Here is a 20,056-nt window from a genome sequence, read left to right as displayed (position 1 = left end):
CAGGCTGGGCGTCCATCTGCCGGCCATCCATCCCCCCGCCACCGGCCCCAAGTCACACACACAGCCTCACTCCCGGCTCTAGTCCGGGAGCTCCTAGTGCCGTTCCAGGCCTCGGGCCCTTAGGGGCAGGCGGCAGGCTCAGCCTGCTGGGGACGGGTGACCAGATGGGACTTTCAGCCAGAAATCTGCACCGCCCCCCTGCCCCCAGGGTGTGGGGACAGGCTATCTGTCCCCAGGGACCAGTGCAGTCCTTCTCGGCTTTACTTATGGCTCCTTCCCGCTTTCTTGGGCTCCTTTTTCTTGCGTTGAGTGGGAGCATCAGGGGGGATGGAGGGGGCTCTGGCCAGCGCAGCTGCAGGGGGCCCAGGAGCTGTTGGAGAGCCGAGACCCCGACCTGCCTTATCCCCTCAGCACGTGGCAGCCCTGATCCTCCCGCCCACAGGGTTGCAGGAGCTCCTGACCCTGGTGGCCACCCCTCTTCTCTGCGCTCCCTGCCCCCCATATGCACACGCTCAGAAAGAAGACCTGAGCCTGAGTGTCTGCTGGGAGGTGTCCGTGAACCTGCATGTCCCGTAGGGGGTGCTGCCATCCCCCTTCTTTAGAGCTGAGTTTGTTTAAAGTTGGCCAGGCCTGGGGTGGGGTGGCCGGAACTTGACTGCTAAGGTTAGACACACCCCCGCCCAGCCGGCCCCACGGAGCCACCATTGGTCTCCTCCGATCCTTGTCCCTCCCCTGAAGGGCTGGGGACATGTTCCTGGGGTGAAACCCCCGGGGCTGCCGTAAGCTCCGTGGCTGACCACCCTCCCGCCCTCCCGCCCCGCCCCCAGGAGGAGTCGGAGAAGCAGCTCAGCCTGATGGAGGCCCAGACCAGGGAGGCCCTGCTGGCCCTGCTCCCGGGCCTCTCTGCCCCCACCCACCAGGTAGGAGGGGAGGCAGCTCTCGGGGGACCCCTGTGCGGGTGGGGGCACATCCCGCCCGACCTTGAACATTTTTGTCGCAGAATTACGCCGACTGGCTGCAGGAGCTCAAAGAGAAAGGCCCAGAGCTGCTGAAGCAGCCACCAGTGCACACGGAGCCCTCGGTGAGCACGGCCACTGTCACTCGCGCCCTGCCCTGTCTGCGGGATGGAGGGTGCCTGGAGCTGGCCATCGGATTTTGGCTCAGCAGGCCCCTGTCCTGCCCTCCACCCTCAGGACCTGGCTGCCAAGCTGAGGGAGGCGGAGGAGACGCAGAACAGCCTTCAGGCCGAGTGTGACCAGTACCGCAGCATCCTGGCCGAGACGGTGAGGCCTCTGTGACCTTGGGCGAGTCACTGCCCCTCTCTGGGCCCAGTTTCTTTGGCTGAATGGTGAAGGGGGTGAGCTCAGGTTGAAGGTCTGGGGCACAGTATGGGAAGGGATAGGACAGCGTTCGGCTTGAATCCGCTTTCCTGCGACTCCAGGGGCCATGCTCACTCAGCCTCCCTCTGCGATGGCCAGTCCTGGGTTCCCCGTCCTGGGCCGCTGAGGCCCACCTGGTGCAAACCCACCGGAGACGAGAGACCTGACAACCTTGTTCGCACACCGGCCGGGGGCCCCCCTCCAGAACTGTACCCCCTCCTCCCGCACGGCCGCCGCTCTGGGCTTTGAGCCGGGGGGTTGCGGGGAGCCACGGGGGTGTGGGGGGGCCTCTCCAGGCCCTGCTCAGTGCCGTCCCCGCAGGAGGCCATGCTCAAAGCCCTGCAGAAGAGCGTGGAGGAGGAGGAACAGGTGTGGAAGGCCCGGGTGAGCGCCACGGAGGAGGAGCTCCAGAAGGTACCGCACGGCCCCCAGTCTCCCCAGGGCCCACCTTCCCTCGGAACCCAAACTCCACTCCCTCAGAATGCCATACAATTCAGGGGAAACGCCCACCGGGTTATCTGGGTCACTTGGGAGTCACGTTTGCTGGGTTTTGGTGATGCCACAAACAGTGTCATTGTGGAATGACCGACAGCTGAGTCCCGGTCTCAAGGAGACCCCCCCCCAGCCCCACCCCCAAGGAAGAGAGTGCTGGTCATACCTGGGGGTGGGGGGGGGCGGGGGCACCACAGGGCTTCCCGGGAGGTGGGGTGCATCCCAGGATGGACCCCCGGGGCTCGTGCTTGACGGCGCTCCCCCTTCTTGCTTTGTAGTCGCGGGTCACAGTGAAGCATCTCGAAGAGACTGTCGGGAAGCTGAAAGGGGAACTTGAAAGTGCCGATCAGGTGCGTGCGGGCGCCGTCCGGAGGCCTGCCATCCTGCTACAGAGGCTCCTCTAGCGGCTTTCCTTCCCCGACCGCACGTCCCTGCTTGTCCTTAATGAGCCGTTACGACCTCGGGGTGGCTGGGCCCCGGTGCACCATGGCTTCTGCCGTGGCCTCATGAACCGTGGGAGGGTTGCCGGGTGGCCCTGCTGCACTCTGCACCCTCCTTGCAAGTAAACCTAAAAGCTGCTGAGGTCTGAGAACACGTGCGGCCCCAGGGTGCGTCTTCAGGAGGTGTTGGGCCTGGGGGGCACCCCCCTGCATGGCCTCAGTTGGCTCGTAGCCATCAGGCCACGGGGGCCCCTCTCAGCCCTTGTCCCAGGGCCTGGTGGCCCCAGCGCCTTGTCCCCGTGGCCCGTGCCCTCCCACTGGCCGGCTCGAGGCTCCTGATGTGTGTTGTGTCCAGGTGAGGGAGCACACGTCACATCTGGAGGCCGAGCTGGAGAAGCACATGGCGGCCGCGAGCGCCGAGTGCCAGAACTACGCCACGGAGGTGGCAGGGGTGAGTGTCCCGGCGCAGGTGGGCCTGGTGGGGGCCCTGCGGCCAGGGCAGGGGGCAGCCAGGTCAGCCTGGCAGCGAGAGGATCTCTCTACCCGGTGTGGAGACACCATCTCTGCGGGGAAGGCATTTAAATCTCAGTGTTTTCTGATTCGGGGAGCAGAGAACACAAGCCTGGCACCCCCGATCCTGGTTCGATCTCCGACTTCTGGCCTCGCTTTGCAAAAGACAATCCACAAACATTTGTGCAGGCCTGAGACTAGCTTGTACTGAAGGCGATCCTTCCTTCGTCTTCAAAAAAGAGCAGAAGCTCCTGGGGGCCTGCGCCCACCCCTCCCCCACGCCCCACAGGCTCTCTGGGTGGCGTATGTGGATGTGCTTGGTTGGGTGTGAGGTGCTGACTCACTGGAACTGGCTCGCTCTCCTTTTCTCCCACCACCCGGGTCTGTTTTCTGTCCAAGTTGAGGCAGCTTTTATTAGAATCTCAGTCTCAGCTGGATGCAGCCAAGAGTGAAGCCCAGAAACAAAGCGACGAGCTTGCCCTGGTGAGTGAACTGGTGTGGCCGGCATGTGCCCTGGGGTTGGGTGTGTGTGTTTCTGCATCCCGTCAAAGGGGACGTGCGCCGGTCTGTGCTGGGCCCAGTGTGGACGGCCCCTCACACGTTTGCTCCACGCTGCACACTGGGCCTGTGGCTGCCGGGACCACGGGGCTCCAGGTCTGCGCTGGGAGCTCTGGGGGGGTCCTTCTGCCCCGTGGCCTTCTGTGGGACTAGGGTCCTTCTTGTGGGACTAGGGTCTTTCCTCACCCAGCAGTGGCTCAGGTCAGGTCAGTCAGATCTGCAGTGTGCAGGGCAGCCTGCTCCACGCTGGGCGGTACCAGGTGACCTGTCTGCAGCTGCGCAGGGCTCCCGGCCACGCGGGGGCCTCTGGTTCTTCCGGTTTTCAGCCTTGATGTGTGACTCTGGTCCGCGCTCCTTGGCCAGGTCAGCCTGGCCTTGTAGCGGCGGGGGGGGCGGCCCACTGGTTCCAGTACCAGCCCGTGAGGCCAGACACAGTCCGTGTGATCTGCACGGTCTTTCATTAAATCATGAGTTGGCTGTTAACACTGAGCCACCGGCGTGGGGGGGTGGGGGGAGCGGGCGCGGGGCGCTGTGTGTGTGTGTGAAAAACGTACGTGTCTGGCTTTCTGCGAGGAGACCCCAGGTCTGGTCCGGGGGGCTGGCGTTCCCAAAGCAGCACCCACTGAGCAGCCCCCTCGCTGGGTGCACGCTCTGGCTCCCCGGGTGCCCCCTCTGGTCGTTCGGGCCTGACCGGGGACCATCGCCCCCGAGGGCAGGTGCCGAGTCTGAGGGCCATTCTCCAAAGCCATGTCCAAGCCAGGCCTGGGCCACATGCAGAGGACACGCCCCGAGTTTCTCCTCGTCACTGGCCTCTGCGGTCTGGTGTTGACTTTTGGGGCTGTTGGCAGGAGGAAAGGACCTGGAGGGTGAAGCCCCACACACTTGGGGCGCCCCTCATGGGGCAGCTCTGTCAGGGCCCCCCCCAGATCCCCGCTGGGAACCTTCACCCAAGCTTTGTGGGTGACACTGCTGCCCCTTCAGGCTTGAGGTTCAGAGGTCTGGGGCTTAGGCCCCCCAGCAGTGGAGCTCAGGGGTGAGGGGACCTTATGAGGTAAGAGTGTCAGCTTGTCGGGGACCCCACAAAAGGCCCTGACGGGGGACCGCACCCAGGAGGGTAGCGGGAGGCAGGCGGCAGTGTCTGCGCCGAGCCCACCGGCCGCCTGCCGTTCTTCAGATTCCGTAGCCCCGCGCATACCACATTCTTTGGGGGTCACCTGGCTCCCGGCGTGGGGGTCTCTGCGCCGCTGGCCTTGCCACAGAGTGCATGTGGGGTCAGCCCGGGCCCCTTGCGGGCCCCTCGGCCACAGTTTGGCTCGGGTGAGGGCTCGTGGCGCTGGCTCTCCTGCCCCAGGGAACCTGCACGGGAGCCAACACAGGCCACAGTTGTCAGAGCAGGTCCCCCGTGGGCTTTGGCTGCTGAGAGCATCTGCCGTCCTCCTGCGGGGTGCATCCAGCTATGTCAGGCACAAACCCACCCTCCCTGTTCCAGGTCAGGCAGCAGTTGAGTGAGATGAAGAGCCACGTAGAGGATGGTGACGTAGCCGGGTCCCCGGCTGCCCCCCCAGAGGCCCCCTCAGCAGAGCAGGACCCCATCGAGGTTAGGGTGGTGAGCCCGTCCCCAGGTGTCCATCACTGACTGCCGTGTGGGCCCTTCCACCCAGCTGGAGGGCAGGGACGGCAGCCTCTGCTCTGGCTAAACTCCGGCCACTCGCAGCTCCCGGCCCCACTGCCCAGATGCCCGACTCCTCAGGACGCCAGAGTGGGAGGGGGGCGGGGGCTGGGGCATCACTGGTGGGGCCCTTGCCATCCAGACCCCTGATGTGGGCGGCAGCCGCCCAGAGCCTCGCCGGGGTGGGAAGGCCGCCAGGGCTCGTGCGGTGCCTAGGCTCCTCTGTCCTGGGGTCTCAGCAGAGGGGCTGCGTCTGCGTCTCTTCTCAGCCATACCAGCTTCCGTTCCCAGGGGTCGGGGCCCTGCCTCCCCCAGGGGGGCTTCAGGCACACAGGCCTCCCCACTCGCTTGTCCCAGGCAGGGCAGGGTCGAGGGGGCCCTGGGCACAGCCAGAAGATGTGGCCGCAGGTGTCAGGCTGCCCAGAGCCCTGGGTACCCAGGAGGGTCTGCCCCAGGTTCCGAGCATGTTTGCGGTGTTTGCATGCAGCTGAAGATGCAGCTGGAGCGGACGGAAGCCATCCTGGAGGACGAGCAGACGCAGCGGCAGAAGCTCACAGCTGAGTTCGAGGAGGTCAGGCTGCCCCGTGCCGTCGGGGCTTCTCTGGGTCAGGGCGGCGGGTCTAGGGGGTTGAGCCGCGTCCCACCCCAGGGGGTGTCGCTGCGCCATCGTCACCCGCCTCCTGTCCACATGGGGCCTGACCCGCTGCCCCGCTCTGTCCAGGCTCAGCTCGTGTCGAGTCGTCTGCAGGGGGAGTTGGAGAAGCTCCGCTGCAGCAGCGCCCTCGGGTCCTCAGAGGCGGAGGAGGCCACGCGGCTCAAGGTACAAGGTTCCCCGTTGTCACCCCCGGAGGCCCCTCGGGCAGCGTCCAGCCTAATTTGGAGGTTGGCGAGGTCGGGGGGGATCCCTAAGTGTCCAGTGTCACAGCTGGACGTCACCAGTGTGACGATTTAAATCGAGTAGAACTGAAGCTGAGCTCCTCCGTCACCCTGGCCACAGGGCAGGTGCTCAGCAACCAGTGCCCGACCCTGAAGCACAGCCCTGTGACCCGCAGGCCGCGTCCTCACACCCTCGGCCCCACGTGCGCAGCCAGGTGGCCTTCCTGCTGTGCGTCACGTGAAGGCTGATCCCCTTCAACCCTCTGACCCACAGGAGAGACTAGAAAAGGAGAAGAAATTAACCAGTGACCTGGGACGCGCTGCCACCAAACTACAGGAGCTTTTGAAGACGACCCAGGAGCAGCTGGCAAAGGAGAAAGACACGGTGAAGAAGCTGCAGGAGCAGCTGGACAGACCAGTGAGTGCCGCCGGCCATCCCCTCGGGGGTTGGGCAGGGCTGGGCGCCCCGGGATGCCTGAAAGCTGTCCTCTGCCCCGCCAAGCCCTCGGGTGCCTCCTCCAGCCCCAGGGGCCTCTCAAGGTGGAAGGTGGTAGGTAGGGTGGTGTAGGGACGAGGCCCCTAGGCCCAGCCTGCCCCTCCCCCGCCCTCTGTTCACAGGAGGCCGGCAGCAGCAGCTCAAAGGAGGGAACATCTGTCTGAGCTTCCTGCGGAAAAAGAAGTCACTGTTCAACTTACCAAAATGCCTTACACATTCCTGACCAATAAACAAACCAACACAGCGTTATCTGGGCCCAACTTGGGTAGCTCTGAGAAGCCATAGAGACGAGAGTCTCTTAGCACCAGAAGTAGCTCTTCCAGACCCCAGTTTGTAAAAGAAAGAATCTTTGTCACATTCGATAAACACTATTCCCTAGGACCGGCCCTGGACCACCGGCCAGCAGACGCCAAAGCCCTCAGCAGCTGTGTGACAGACCTGGGTGTGTGCTAGGGGGCCGGGACCTTGGGGTGTGTATGTCAATCAGTCAGTGCAATTGTTGTGTCTTTTGTGGGGTTGGCGGTCGGGCGATGGGCGGTCCAGGTGGTGAGTCCTGAAGGCTGCAGCGCAGACTGTAGGGTCACAGCCAGCGAGGCAGCAGTTCTCACCCCTGGAAGAAGTTGCCACCACAACTGACGTGTGACCTCCTGGGTGTTGATGCCATTAAAACCCGCGTGTCGCCCGGCACTTTGGGAGAGAATGAGTGTGGTTTCTGGTCCCCCCCGCGCTTTCCCCACCCGGGCCCTAGCACCCACCGGGCAGGATGAGGGAGCAGGGCCCGTGACACCTGGTGGCCAGATGCCCTGTGGGCTCCACCCTGAGGAACTGAGGCGGTTCCCTAGCAGGGCTGTGGGCAGGCTAGGCTGTCATGTGAAGTGAGTTCCAGGAATGAACACGGACCTGGGCAAACATCCACGCCGCAGGAGGGCTGGCCCAGGGCGGGGGGGCAGGCAGCTGAACTTGGGGTGATCTTTGGACCCACTGTGTTCTGAGGGGCCCACAGAATCTGTGGTCAGGAGGTGTGTCAGGGGCTTTGTAAGGAACCTGGAGCTCAAGCAAAAAAAAAAGGATTTAGAGGCAGGGTGACAGGAGCAGTTGCACCAACCTAGGAACAGAAGGTGAATCAGAGCAACCCTGGCGGGGCGGAGGCGGGGGGCGGGGGTCTCGCTGGTACTTTCAGCTCAATTCCAGGACCCATAATCCTGGGAGAGGGGTCTGATAGGCTGAACTTAGACTACAGGTACAGCCAGATGGAAGGGAGGGTGGTGCTCCCAGGGAAAGCAGCTGAGTACTGGGGTCTCACCACCTGCTTGAGAAGCTCTGCATCCCATTCATCGCAGTGGGGGGTGGGGGTTTGACTCCTCTCTGGGGTGGTTGTCACAGCAGCCTCGGGACCTTGGGGAGGGAAAGATCAGGGTGCTGCCCAAGGCCCCATGCGAGCCACTGCCAGAGGCCGGGCAGTGCTTTCAGTCTGCACAGCCAAGACCTGGGCCTGGCTTTCAGGGGCACTTGGTACGTGGGCCACCTGGCCCTGCTGTGTGGCACTTGTATGTTGCAACTCTGTTGGGATCAGGGTGCTGGAAATTCTGGGATAGTTCCCCAGAGATGTGAGCAGAAGCTGGAGTTCAGCACAGAGGCACTGTCAGAGGAGGAGGGGTCAAGGCCAAGGGGACAGTGGTGCACACAGAGTGAGTGTCTGGGAGGGCCCTGTGTAGCCAGGTCATGAAGTCAAGTGGTCTAGACAGGAGGGCACTGGGAGCCACTGAGGGGGACAGTCATACCCGCCTGGAACTCTGCAGGGGGCTAAAGTGGAGAGGGAGCCCGCGGGCAGCAGGACACAGGTTCTGGCCAGGAGCCCGAGCGGAAGTGACTGATGACACCTGAGCTGGCCACGGGCCTGCCCGTAGGCTCAGTTCTCACGTGACATCTTTCAGTGCCTGTGGGAGAGGAACCTCCCCCACCCTGCAAAGAACCCTGCAGAAGTGAGAGTGGCTCACCTGGTGAAAGGCTGGGCAGGCTTCAGGCCCGCCTCTAACACCAGCCAAGGTCAGGAGACCTGGGGAGGTTTGTGAGCCTGGAGCCCACGCCCGGCTCACGACTCACCCTCTGGCACACAGCGCCCTTCACGCAAGGGTAGGGGTTTGGAGCCATTTTCTGGTGGGAAACAGGACGGCCTCGTGCCCCAAACCAGGTCTCTGGCATCCGAGTGGCCACCGTGGGCCCAGGAGCCTGCGTTTCCACTAAGCTCCCCTCCCTCACCACACCAGCTTCAGAACTGAGGACCCTGACGCTAGGCAGATGCCCCCTGAAGGCACAGGAATGGGTCACTTCCAGGAAAGAAGGCACAGGAGACCCTGGGGGTGCCGAGCTGCTGCCTTTGGGCTCCGTCCTCAGACCGCCTGGTGGGGCCCAGCGTCCACCTGTGGGGACCAGGCGGCCCAGGGCAGGGTGAGCCCCTCTCTCCCCAACCCCCCACCCTGAGGCCCAGCAGCAGCAGCAGCTCCCGGCTGGCCGGCAGGGGGAGCCCACGGGCCTCGCTGTCCCTGGGCCAGGTCCCACCCTCGGGCTGGGGAGGGGGGCGGGCAGCTGCCCTCACAGACCCAGCCCATGTCTCAGGCCCCGACAAGAGAGCTGGGGGCTCTGACAGCATCTGGTCCAAAGTCCCCCTGCAGAGGCTCCCGGGTTGACTTGAAGCTCAGAGTCACGAGGCCCATCAACATCCCCTCCAGACCCGGAAGCTCCGTCACGCTGGTGGCGGCTTTCTGGACTAGCTTCCTCCAGTCACCTCCGCGTGACGGTCAATAAAATGCACAAACACCGGGATGCCTGACCTGCAGGCAGCAAAGACACAAGATCCTAGAAGCCACCAGACACTCCACAAACGCCTTCTCTTTGAGCTTCCTGCAGGTTTGGGGCCAACAGGACTCAAAACGCAAAAGAAGAGTGTTGTTTTCCTTCCCGCCCCAAATAGAACAAAATCTCAGAACTCCAGATGCGTGATGGGAATAGCTTAGGACCGGAAAACGATACCTGAGCTGTCCAGCTGTGCCGCCCATGAGCTGTGTGACCTTAGACAAGTTACTTTACCTCTCTGGACTGGCTACTGAGGCACTGGCTGCAGGCTCAGTAAGTCCCCTCCTGCTGCCCCTCCAGCCAACCATGCAGTGACCCTTCTTCCAGCTGCAGCCCGGCTGGAACTTGGTCTAAAGACTGACTGCACGTTTCAGAAGTGCCCCAGGTCATGACAAAGTGATGAGTCTGCCCTTGGGCATATCCAGGCTCTGATAGTCCAAAGGGCACGAACTGGTGAAGAAACAGAAGCTGCACTTCTGTGTGTGGAGCAGCCAGCACTCTGAGGAGTTCTAAAAAAAGGAAACCACTCGACTAAGCCTAATGTTATTGAGTCACTGTGCTCACTGTTTTCTTAGAGATTAATATTCTCTGAGTAACAAACTTCACAGTCAAGCTCTGAACTTCCGTTAGCAGTGGCTTTATCTGCTTCCTCCTTGGGACAAAAGAGTAATGATTAAATGAACCCTAAGTCAGCTTTCCACACACACTTCTGCAATGTGTTAACACTTATAAAAGTGTAAATGTGTTGAAAGCAGAGAATACCTGTGGTTTTATTCCTCACCAATGTCAGCTGAGGTCTCAAAACTCTAATTTTGCAGAATTACCCGGAGTGCTGGTTAGCAGGATTCTTGGGCCCCAACCTCAGGAATCCAAAAGCTCCCCTAGGCAGAGATATAAGTGACTGTTAGCATTTCCCAATTTCTGGAGTCAAGTGGACCGCTGGGAGCTGTTTATATCACATCACATCCCTGTGCTCGAAACCCTCCCCACAGCAGCAGCCCCACCCCGACATACCTGCACGGAGGAGTGGTGGTACTCATACAGGTGGGGCCACACGTCACAAGGTGAAGCCACAGAAAAGACCTTCTCCTTCTAGACTCCTGGCTCTACCTACAAAGCTGATTCTTGAAAAGGGCAGCCTTGGGCCTGCAGCGCTTCTCGGAGGCCTGTTAACGTACACTCACTAAAAGCACTGCTTTCCAGAAGAGAAAACAAATTCAGGATGAAAGAACGACAAGCAGCTTATCAGTAAACCACTTTTATCTAGAAAACCACTATTATCTAGAAAATAGTGCTGGTAAAGCCAGTGCTGGTAAAGCCAGCACTATTTTCTAGATAATTCTGAAAGAAGTACTTTGATCAAAGCGTATCCTTTTTTGGCTCCCAGGTGAATCAGAGAGACAAAATCCTGGCATTTGGATAAACATTTGGAATAAGAGAAAGACTCCCAACTTTTATACCAACTTTTTCATTCAATCAGAGGAGGAGGGGGCTGTGGCCTTAACGCTAATTGTCCGAAATACCCAAACTTCCACACCTAACCCCACACATGGAAGGCAAAATCCTTTATCCCCAATTCAGCCATGAATAATTACACGAGAGAGAAATTAAAAATGCTTCCTTTATTACATAAAGCCAGTACTGCTACTTCTAAATTCCACTGTTTATGCATCTCTGTGTTTTTCAGTGTTACGCCTGTGATGTGAAAGGCAGTCACTTCCAGGTGTCCTCAGCGTGGCTTCCCGTGGCTGTCGGCCGTCACACCCGCTCCCTGCTTCAGACAGTCGGCAAACTACTCTAGGAAATTAAGAAGCTTGCCCAGGCCCCAGAGTAAACATAATGTTCTTCCAAACCTTATTGTACCAGAAGCAACACAGTTCTGAAGGAGACACAATTAAAGACATCCCGGTATCCCAGTCTGTCAATACACCACCTCACCATTTTCATCAACAAAGTGGATTACACTGGAGCCCAAATTTGCATTATAATTCGCTGTTACAAGACAGTGCACATTCTCCAGATTTCCAAGATGCAAGGTCACTCTCAGAACAGCCTCCCAACTAGACCAGCGAGCAGCTGCAGGTGCAGGAGCTGCTTCCTGTGTGCCAGCTACGTGCACGAAGTAGTGCTGTGCAAGATCAGTGCTGGTTCTAAGCAGTCTCCACCACACGTCTGGTAGAATCTTACGTAGTTAGTAAGTACATTAGTGCTGTTACATGTTGTGAGAATTATTTTCCATTACTCAGTTTAGCTCAACAGAGAAAAAAGAATTTGGGCCAAAATTATAACCAGATTATGACCAATTCTCTAAGCAAAAGAAACAAAGTAACTACTGAGGTTAATGAAGATGCAGTAGTTCTCTTCATGTGGCCTTGGACTGTTGTGTGAACTGCACTATTAAAAAATCATGAGCTTAACAAAAATCTTTACAAGTCAACTAATCAAAACAGGCATTTGGCCAGTAAGAATTTAATTTCACACCAATACAACTTTAGAGTTTAGATTTATTTAGGGCCATTTGCACATGTGCATGGAATAGTTTACCCTAGCAAATGACAAGACAGCTCCCCTCAGCGAGTCCCTGGCCTAAACGCATCAGCTTTACTTACATAGCGAAAGGATAACATTAAACACGGAAGCTTTCAGTTTGTGGCACCGAGTGATGGTCTACACAGGGCATCCTTCAAAAGCTACAATTAAGGATCCACCTAGCTTTTCAGCAATACAAGCCCGATTGAGGTCTTCTGGCCCATTTGCTTGACATTCATGTTTTATGCCTAGGGAGGAAAAACAACAATTCTATTTAGAATTATGGCAGTAGCTTACGTATTTCTCTAAGATATCCAACTGTTTTAAAAGACCAGTTCAAACGTGGGTGGGAAAGCCGTGGCATATACAAACCACGGAATAGCACACAGTGACGAGCAATCTGTAACCACATGCATCATCACGAATGACTCTCACAGACTAATGCTGACAAAAAGAAGCCAGACTTAATAGCGTATGTTCTAGACGGTTCCACTCGTATAACACAAAATCAGCCAGAGCTACCTTATGCTGTTAGGAGCCAGGGGACTGGTGTCCCTGGGGGGAAGAAGTAGGGGCAGTGGTGTGAGGAGGGGCACCAGGAAGGCTTCGGGGCGCTGGTCATTAAACCAGGAAACAACCGTAATTCACGTACGCTTTTCTACAGATGCGCTGTATTTCAACAAGTTAAAAAGCAGGTCTAGGAAGTTTTTCTTGGTTTTTGAAATATACATAAACATATGAATTTGATGTTTTGATCGTACAGTTGATTTAGTCAACTGAATTGAGGAATAAGAGCACTTACAAATGGGATCACTTCTGCTCCAGAAAACAGGTCTCCAGTGGCACCGCACAATACATCAAGAAATCTGTCACAATTAAGACTATGTAAAATGTTTTACTGATCGCCTTCTCATCAAAATTACAACACCACACTGCACAAAAGGAGCTCAATTATGGAATCATATACAGTAGCTTCTCTGTAAACAGCTGCTCTCTTTTAAACAGCTGCATTTTCTGATTTTCCATAATTTTAAGACCATTTCTTAAGCTGCTGAAAGCACAGCAGGTCAGCTTTTGGACCACTCAGGACTGACTGGAGAAAGCCAGCGAAGGTTTCACCAGGAAAAAAGGCACCAGGGAGATGGTCTTTCACGTCAGCAGATCAAGTCCACGGAGCAGCTCCTTTATTGGAACGCACCGCAGAGCGAGGAGGAATCCACTCCGACGCCCTCTGGGGTGCCGTGTGCCAGTGCTGAAGCTAAGGGGTCACGTCAAAACACCAGTTCCCCGGCCAGTGCACACACTTCTAGGGGCAGCCCGACACCAAACCAAGCACATGAGGAGCCTGACAAGGACTGCACGATGCAGGAAAGGAAGCGAGAACTTTGTTTTCCCAAGTAAAACACGCTAGGGCAAACCCGATCTACTACAAGAATATAAAAATCAGTCACAGTAAAACAAGCAAAATGAAAATGACCCTAGGCCAAGCCCTTGTGACCGCGGCTCTCCCAGCTGTCTGGAGCGGCCACAGCAGGAAGGTAGGGGGCCACCTCTTCTACTGCGCACCTCCCGTTCCCAGCTGGGAGAACCCGGCCCGTGGAGGTCACACAGCACTCAGACGACAAGCTTAGCCCTCAGCAGGCTAAGGGCACTTGCCCCATGCTCTGTCCATCATACCAACATCTCCTCCTGGCTGGAGACAGTAAGTGCGTCCAGGCCATCTCATCAGGGTCCCAATCACCCAGCGGCAAGTCAAATATAACTGGCCAGCCCAAGGACTGAGGCCACTCTCCTCTGGACACAGATGCGTCTATAACGTAAAATCATACCATTCCAAAGAAGAGCCAGCGACAAGAGCAGCCCTTCCCATTTATGAACATTTCCTTTGTGCAACTGTGTTCTGTCAACTACATTCAGAGGTAACAGCAAATTTATTACTTAGTATGACCAGTTAGTCCCCACCTGCTACGTGAGAAACTTGACAGCATCTCAAACTAGTTTCACACCAGACTGAACAGGAGTACACACACAGTGTCGAGGGAACAGAATATCGAACACAGGCCTTTTGGCCCAGGGTGGCCTGCACAAGGCAGAGACGCGCAGAAAGCTGGGTCAGCCTCCAGGGTTTTCCTCTAAACAAGCAGTGATGCCCTCCTCTGTGGCCAGGGCCCTCCAAAGAGAGTAAGGTGCTTCTTAGAACAGGCGGTCCCCGTGCCAGGGCTCACGACACCGCCGAGTACCGGAAGTCAGCTAGGCCTTACCTTGAAATTTCTTTTTGATTGCATCCTTGGAGCTTGCGTAGATCATTTTACTTTTCAGAGGTGCTAGTTCTGGAGCCCTGGATACAGAAGCGCCAAAGAAGAAAAACAGTGGTTTAGAGAAAGTTCAATTTACATCTTGTTAAACATCTGCAGCAGTGGGCAGGGAGGGTCCTCAGAATCTTCTGGGAGAGCTTCTCTAACTACACAATTTTTCCAATTCCGCTCCTTGGACCGTGGTGGCTGAGCGTATACAGAATAACTCAGGTTGACGAAGGTGGGAAAAAAGTTGAGGACCAATGATTAGAAATCAGTTAATGGCGCTAGAATAAAAGAAACAACGTTGGATAATTCACTGTATGACCCAACTGTTTTCTTGCAAATAATTGTTTTTCACTCGTATCAATAAAGGCTTGAGTTCAGGCTAATAACCACCATCTTTGTATGAGGTTTTTAATACTTTCTGGTGGAAAAGTTTCAAAATACAGAAAAGTACAGAGAATAATCTGTAAGTCAAGTATCTGCCACCCAGAATTAAGAGATGCTAGCAATTTTTGCTTCAGGTTGTTTTCTGGAAAAGAATGTATATAAAGTCCAAGTCCCCTTACTACCCCTGCCCACCCGGTCCCCTCATTCACATCTGTTCCAGCAGCAAGTTCTGACCTCAGGCACTCGTTGTCCATCTCAGTCTAACATAGTAAAACACGTCACAAGGATTTCTTTTTCTAAGCTTAATGGTAATTCAGCAATCATTATGTCTTAATTGTTAATATAACTATTATCTCATATTTACAAAATGTTTAGTGCCTCCCCCTCTTGAACGAATACTGGAAGCACAGCATACGCTTTACCATGTTCTTTACCTGCAACGTTGAAAGTAAGAGAAATACTAACAATGCACAGAAACATCTCATCTACTCAAACTGCACATCTACGAATGCATCATCTCTCACTATACACCAAACCTCAGGCCTGCCTGCACTCCACACCACCACGATTCCATTTAGCTGCCATATTTCCAGGACATTCCACAGTCATGAACACCGTGGCCCGGTGGGGCCCTCAGCTAGTCTGCCGCCCACACAGCGGGCTGAGTCTATTCCTGGGAACAAGGCGAAGGGCAGTTTCTCGGTCTCTCAGCGCATATTCCTCACAACTCTGAGGTCCAAGGAGGGAGGCAAAGCCACAACAAGGACCTCAGATGCACCAGCTACAAAAGTAAGTGGGTGCTTTTCTTATGCAAAATACGTCAGGGACAAAAAAAGCTTTAGCTGTTCTGATTTTACTCTAAACAGATCTTCAAAATACTTGAAGCAAGAGCCGTTCCCTGGGCCCTAAACAGAGCTTGTGATGGAAAACTCCTATAAGGTTTTATCTTTCTTTTAAAAAGTAATAAAGCAAAAATAAAACACTGCACTAACACTGAATCTTCTCTTCTTCATTCTACTTTTATTTTCCAAATGTTCTTTAATAAGGATGTATCATTTTCATAGTGGAAAAAAAAAAGGATAAAAATCCAGGATAAAAAATAGTGCAAATGAAGGAAATATTAACCAGTTTAAAAGCTTAAACCTTTACCTGCCATACCTGCCACTCAAGAGTAAAGCCCGGAAGAGCCAGGGCTTTAGCTGGTTTTTTCACAGCTATTTTCCCAGCCCTAACACAATGCCTGGCATGTAGCAGAAATAAAAGTTTAAAGGATGCACCTTCATTCAACATGCTCGGTTTTAAGTCTCACTACTATCTTTATGCACTTGTGTCTGTGGCTGCCAGGCTCCTTCCACAGTGGGCGCCCAATACGTGCATCTGACCTCACCAGGTGCAGCCAGGGCTGCAAGGGACTGAGCCGTGGCCTAGGGTTACATTCCCTGAGACCTGAACTCTTTTGACTTCCCAGCCCCATGGTCCCACGTTGTTGGTGGCACACAGCTGAGAGTTAAGCCCCTCCTTGCCTTGCTGGGCTCAGGCCAGAGTCCAGAGGACACTCACGCCCCCCAAATCAGAGGCCGTTACCACTTCCCCCTTCCCCTTGGAAGCCAGAGAAGATTCTCGCTGTGTAAGAATTCCATACCAAGGAATGTACTACATACAATACAATTAAATGAGGAATATAGGGTGACTTTTAAATCAAGCTTAATCTCAAATATGAACTTACTTGAAAAGACCAGAATAACTAATTTAAACAGCCTTTTAAGGCCATGTAAATCACTTTATAGCACAGTTTCACTATTTACAACAACGCTGTCCAATAAATAGAGCTTTCTGCAGCAAAGGAAATGTTCTGTATCGGTGCTGTGCTACCTAAAAAGGTGGCCACTAGTCACATGTGGCTACTGAGCATTTGAAATGTGGTGATTCAACTGAGAAACTGAACTTCAGACTTTAATTTCAACAGCCCCAAGAGGCTAGTAGCTACCCTACTGGACAATGTGAATGCAGAGCAAATCCCAGCTGGAGGCCACGCCAGCACCAGCTTCAAAGGCCACAGAGGCACAAGTGAAGCGGGAGGCTGGTTCCTGGCAGGGCGTGTTGGAGAAGAATCTGGTGAGGTGCTAAGCTGACAATAAGAGATTAACTCTGAGATTTACAAAGGTTCAATATTTCTAACAATGCTTACCACAAAAAAAACATCAACTCCTCTTTTCTGGATTCCTTTGTTTCAAAGCTTGCATCATACAAAGCATAGCGACAATCTTTTTCAGGAAGCATTCCCACAAAATGCTTGAAAGGATCCGTTATGGTTACACCGATATCTCCAACCAAGATCTCTTTGCCTTCTTCTACAATGATGCACTTTTTGTCTGCGCTGAGACAAAAAATGACAGCTTTCTTTCTTTTCTTGATTTCTTCTGGTGTGGAGCACTTCCGAACTTTCATGTCATAAAAAATGCGACATACTTCATCAGCAACTTGCACTCCTGAGGCCTAGAATGAGAGGGGAAAAAATCATAAGGAGGCTTACAGTTTTTATCATGCCAAATACAAAACACTACGTAACTTTTGGTTCATAGACTGGCATACACTTAAATTTTTTTAGGTATATTTACCATCTAATAGGAAGACTAGAAAATTTGAGCTGCAAACACTAATTTCAGTCATTAAACTTTTAAAAAGATTACATATCTAAGCCATTCATCACTGTTATGCGGGAATAAGGGAAGATTCAGCTACAGCAGCTCCTCCAACCCTGAAACCTAGCAAGCAGTGCTTCCTGGGGTGCTGAATTAGTTTCTTCTTATACAGGTTGCTCAGAGCCCTGACTGGGGCAGTCATCTCCCCAGTTTGGGTGTTAATAATACCCGAAATTCTTTTCATAACGAATAATAGATGGTCAGAGTGGCTGGGTTGAGAAAATTCCACTACTACAGCACATACTTCACTAATAAAAGAATTGAAAGATCTTTGTTCTACTAACATGTCAAAATTATATGATTAATCCAGTAACATATCAGTCACATACCTGTAAAATTTCATTTATAAAATCTCCAAGTTTTAAATTAAAATTAGAATAAATGAGACTGCTAGGAGACTAGATCTTAATCGTTCCCACCACAAGAAAAGAAATGATAATTATGTGATGTGATAGAAGTGTTAGCTAACCTACGGTGGTAATCATATTGCAATATATAAATGAATCAAAAATCAACACCTTGTAAACCCTAAGCTTACATAATGTTATATGTCGATTATATCTTGATTAAAAATAAATAAATATTTACTGCTATAACAAAGAGGATAGCTTAATTTAGGATTATACTGACTACAGAAAATAACCTTTTACCATGTTATACTTGCTATTCCAAAATGAAGAAGTGGTTACATAAGATCTTGATAACCAAAGATCTAAAATCACTTTTTGATCTTTTCAACTTCTTTAAGGAATGTGCCATTTCCATTAACTTTATAATTTTTTATGCTTCATTAACTACTTTGGTTTGCATGTTAGCTTTTCTAAAGCAAGAATTATAAACTTAATAGAATTTAAATACTAAACAATGCCAAAATGTTAATGATACCCAAAATTAACATCACACCATTTGATTAAATATAAATGCGTGTGAGATGAAAAAATAACCTGCACACTAGGAAAAAATATTTGCAAATCGTATATCCAATAAGGAACTTGCATCCAGAATATATAAAGAAACCTTATAACAACAATAAAAAAGACAACCCAATTTAAAAATGGGCAAGCAATTTGAATAGACATTTATCCAAAGAAGATTTTTAAAAAACGGTCAAGAAGCACTTGGAAAAAAACGCTCAGCACCATTAGTCATTAGGTAAGTGCACATCAACACCACAATGAAAAACTACTTCACACCCACCGGGATGGCTGTGGACAGAAACTAATGTTGGTGAGGCTGTTGAGAAACTAGGGCCCTTAAATGTTGCTGAAAGAACTACAACAATGGTGCAGCCGCTTCAGGAAACCATCTTGCAGCTCCTCAAAACATTAAACATGGAGTTAACACACAGCAACACCACTCCTCAGCGTAGACACAGGAGAAATGAAAACATATGTCCATACAAAAACCTGTGCGTGAAAGTTCATAGCAGCATTATTTCTAACCGCCAAAAAGTAGAAAGAATCCAATGTTTATCAGCTGATGAATAAACAAAATGTGGCATATCCATACAATGGAATATTATTCATCCATAACAGAATGAGGTGCTGATACCCGCTACACGACACATGAACCTTGAAAAGCACCATGCTAAGTAAAGGCCCAGACATACGAGGCCACATTGCTCACAAGTCTATTCCCTGAAATGTTGAAAACAGTCAAATCCATGGACAGGAAGCAGATTAGTGGTTTCCAGTGGCAAAGGGGAGAGGGAATGCAGAGTGACTACTAGTGGGACGGGCATCTTTTTGGAGTGATGGAATGTTCTGGAATTTGATAGTGGTGATGGATGCTCAACTCTGGAAACATACTGAAAATCAGCGAACTGTACTTTATGATATGTGAATTATATCTCAATAAAGTTGTTACTTAAAAAGGCATGTAAGGGGCTTCCCTTGTGGCGCAGTGGTTGGGAGTCCGCCTGCCGATGCAGGGGATACGGGTTCGAGCCCCGGTCCGGGAAGATCCCACATGCCGCAGAGCGGCTAGGCCCGTGAGCCATGGCCGCTGAGCCTGCACGTCCAGAGCCTGTGCTCCGCAACGGGAGAGGCCGCAACAGTGAGAGGCCCGCGTACCGCAAAAAAAAAAAAAAAAAAAAAAAAAAAAAAGAAAAGAAAAATCCATGTAAGAATTCTGGGAGTTAAAATACACAAAGATCCTAGCAGTTACTTAGTATTAAGGTAACTGGGCCACTTAATCATCTCATTGATTAAAAGAGCTCACCTCAATCCCATCTAATCTAATCTACATCTAATCATAATCCACTTCAATCCTACCTAATCTAATCCTAAATGAACATTTTACTCTAACAAAGAGGAATATATAGAAAATTAAGGCTAGAAAACTACCTCCAAAGTTACACAATCTTACCGCTTTCCCATTTTTAAAAAATACTACCTTAAACCTTCTTTTACTGCTTTAGGAGTAGTATTGTTCTGATCTTCACAGTTCATCTATGGAAAGCAAGTTAAGAATCTTTATTTTGATTTTTTGAATAGAGATGAATAAAATGTTCAAAGTGACAAAAATTAACAAGGAATTAGAAACAGACCCTAATTCCTCTAACTCCCTAGTCCATAACTGGTGATTTGTAAATCACATTTGACTAATCCATCTTTAAAAGCATGAAGGAAACATGTGAAGCCTTGAATCCAACCAATTAATATTTGAATGTATCTGTCAATATCTAAGTGAAGTATTTCAAACAACACTCAATTCCGACTTGGAAATTAAATTAATTACGTATCAGTAATTGAAAACAGAAAGTAAATGTGCATCCTGCAATCATAATGCAACTAACCTCCGTCAAATCTGGCTGTAACTTACAGGCACCTTAAAAGCCTCAGTAAGGAAGAATTTTGGCTTTTT

The 20,056-nt window shown here is 52.4% G+C and overlaps 2 protein-coding genes across 3 annotated transcripts in view; one reads left to right on the top strand and one right to left on the bottom strand.

Annotated features, from left to right (window-relative positions):
- Window positions 1–7,120, top strand: part of RRBP1 (ribosome binding protein 1) — a 58,823-nt gene extending 51,703 nt beyond the window's left edge. Inside the window, exons 13-24 of one of the 2 annotated variants that reach the window (XM_067707301.1) lie at window positions 828–920; window positions 1,001–1,081; window positions 1,194–1,283; window positions 1,701–1,793; window positions 2,150–2,221; window positions 2,667–2,762; window positions 3,221–3,304; window positions 4,869–4,976; window positions 5,536–5,619; window positions 5,770–5,868; window positions 6,199–6,342; window positions 6,543–7,120. In XM_067707301.1, coding sequence (XP_067563402.1) covers window positions 828–920; window positions 1,001–1,081; window positions 1,194–1,283; window positions 1,701–1,793; window positions 2,150–2,221; window positions 2,667–2,762; window positions 3,221–3,304; window positions 4,869–4,976; window positions 5,536–5,619; window positions 5,770–5,868; window positions 6,199–6,342; window positions 6,543–6,584 — 1,086 coding nt within the window. In that variant the 3' untranslated portion in view covers window positions 6,585–7,120. The remainder of the gene's footprint in view (window positions 1–827; window positions 921–1,000; window positions 1,082–1,193; window positions 1,284–1,700; window positions 1,794–2,149; window positions 2,222–2,666; window positions 2,763–3,220; window positions 3,305–4,868; window positions 4,977–5,535; window positions 5,620–5,769; window positions 5,869–6,198; window positions 6,343–6,542) is intronic. The other variant, XM_067707302.1, reaches the window with a different exon arrangement.
- A 3,756-nt stretch (window positions 7,121–10,876) lies between these two features.
- Window positions 10,877–20,056, bottom strand: part of DSTN (destrin, actin depolymerizing factor) — a 37,290-nt gene continuing 28,110 nt past the window's right edge. Inside the window, exons 2-4 of the mRNA XM_067707305.1 lie at window positions 16,678–16,985; window positions 14,064–14,140; window positions 10,877–12,050 (exon numbers count right to left, since the gene is read on the bottom strand). Of these exons, the coding sequence (XP_067563406.1) occupies window positions 11,941–12,050; window positions 14,064–14,140; window positions 16,678–16,985 (495 nt within the window). The 3' untranslated portion in view covers window positions 10,877–11,940. The remainder of the gene's footprint in view (window positions 12,051–14,063; window positions 14,141–16,677; window positions 16,986–20,056) is intronic.

Source organism: Pseudorca crassidens, chromosome 15, assembly GCF_039906515.1.
Source record: "Pseudorca crassidens isolate mPseCra1 chromosome 15, mPseCra1.hap1, whole genome shotgun sequence".
Classification (NCBI taxonomy): Eukaryota; Metazoa; Chordata; class Mammalia; order Artiodactyla; family Delphinidae; genus Pseudorca; species Pseudorca crassidens.
This window is presented reverse-complemented; position numbering and strand designations above follow the sequence as displayed.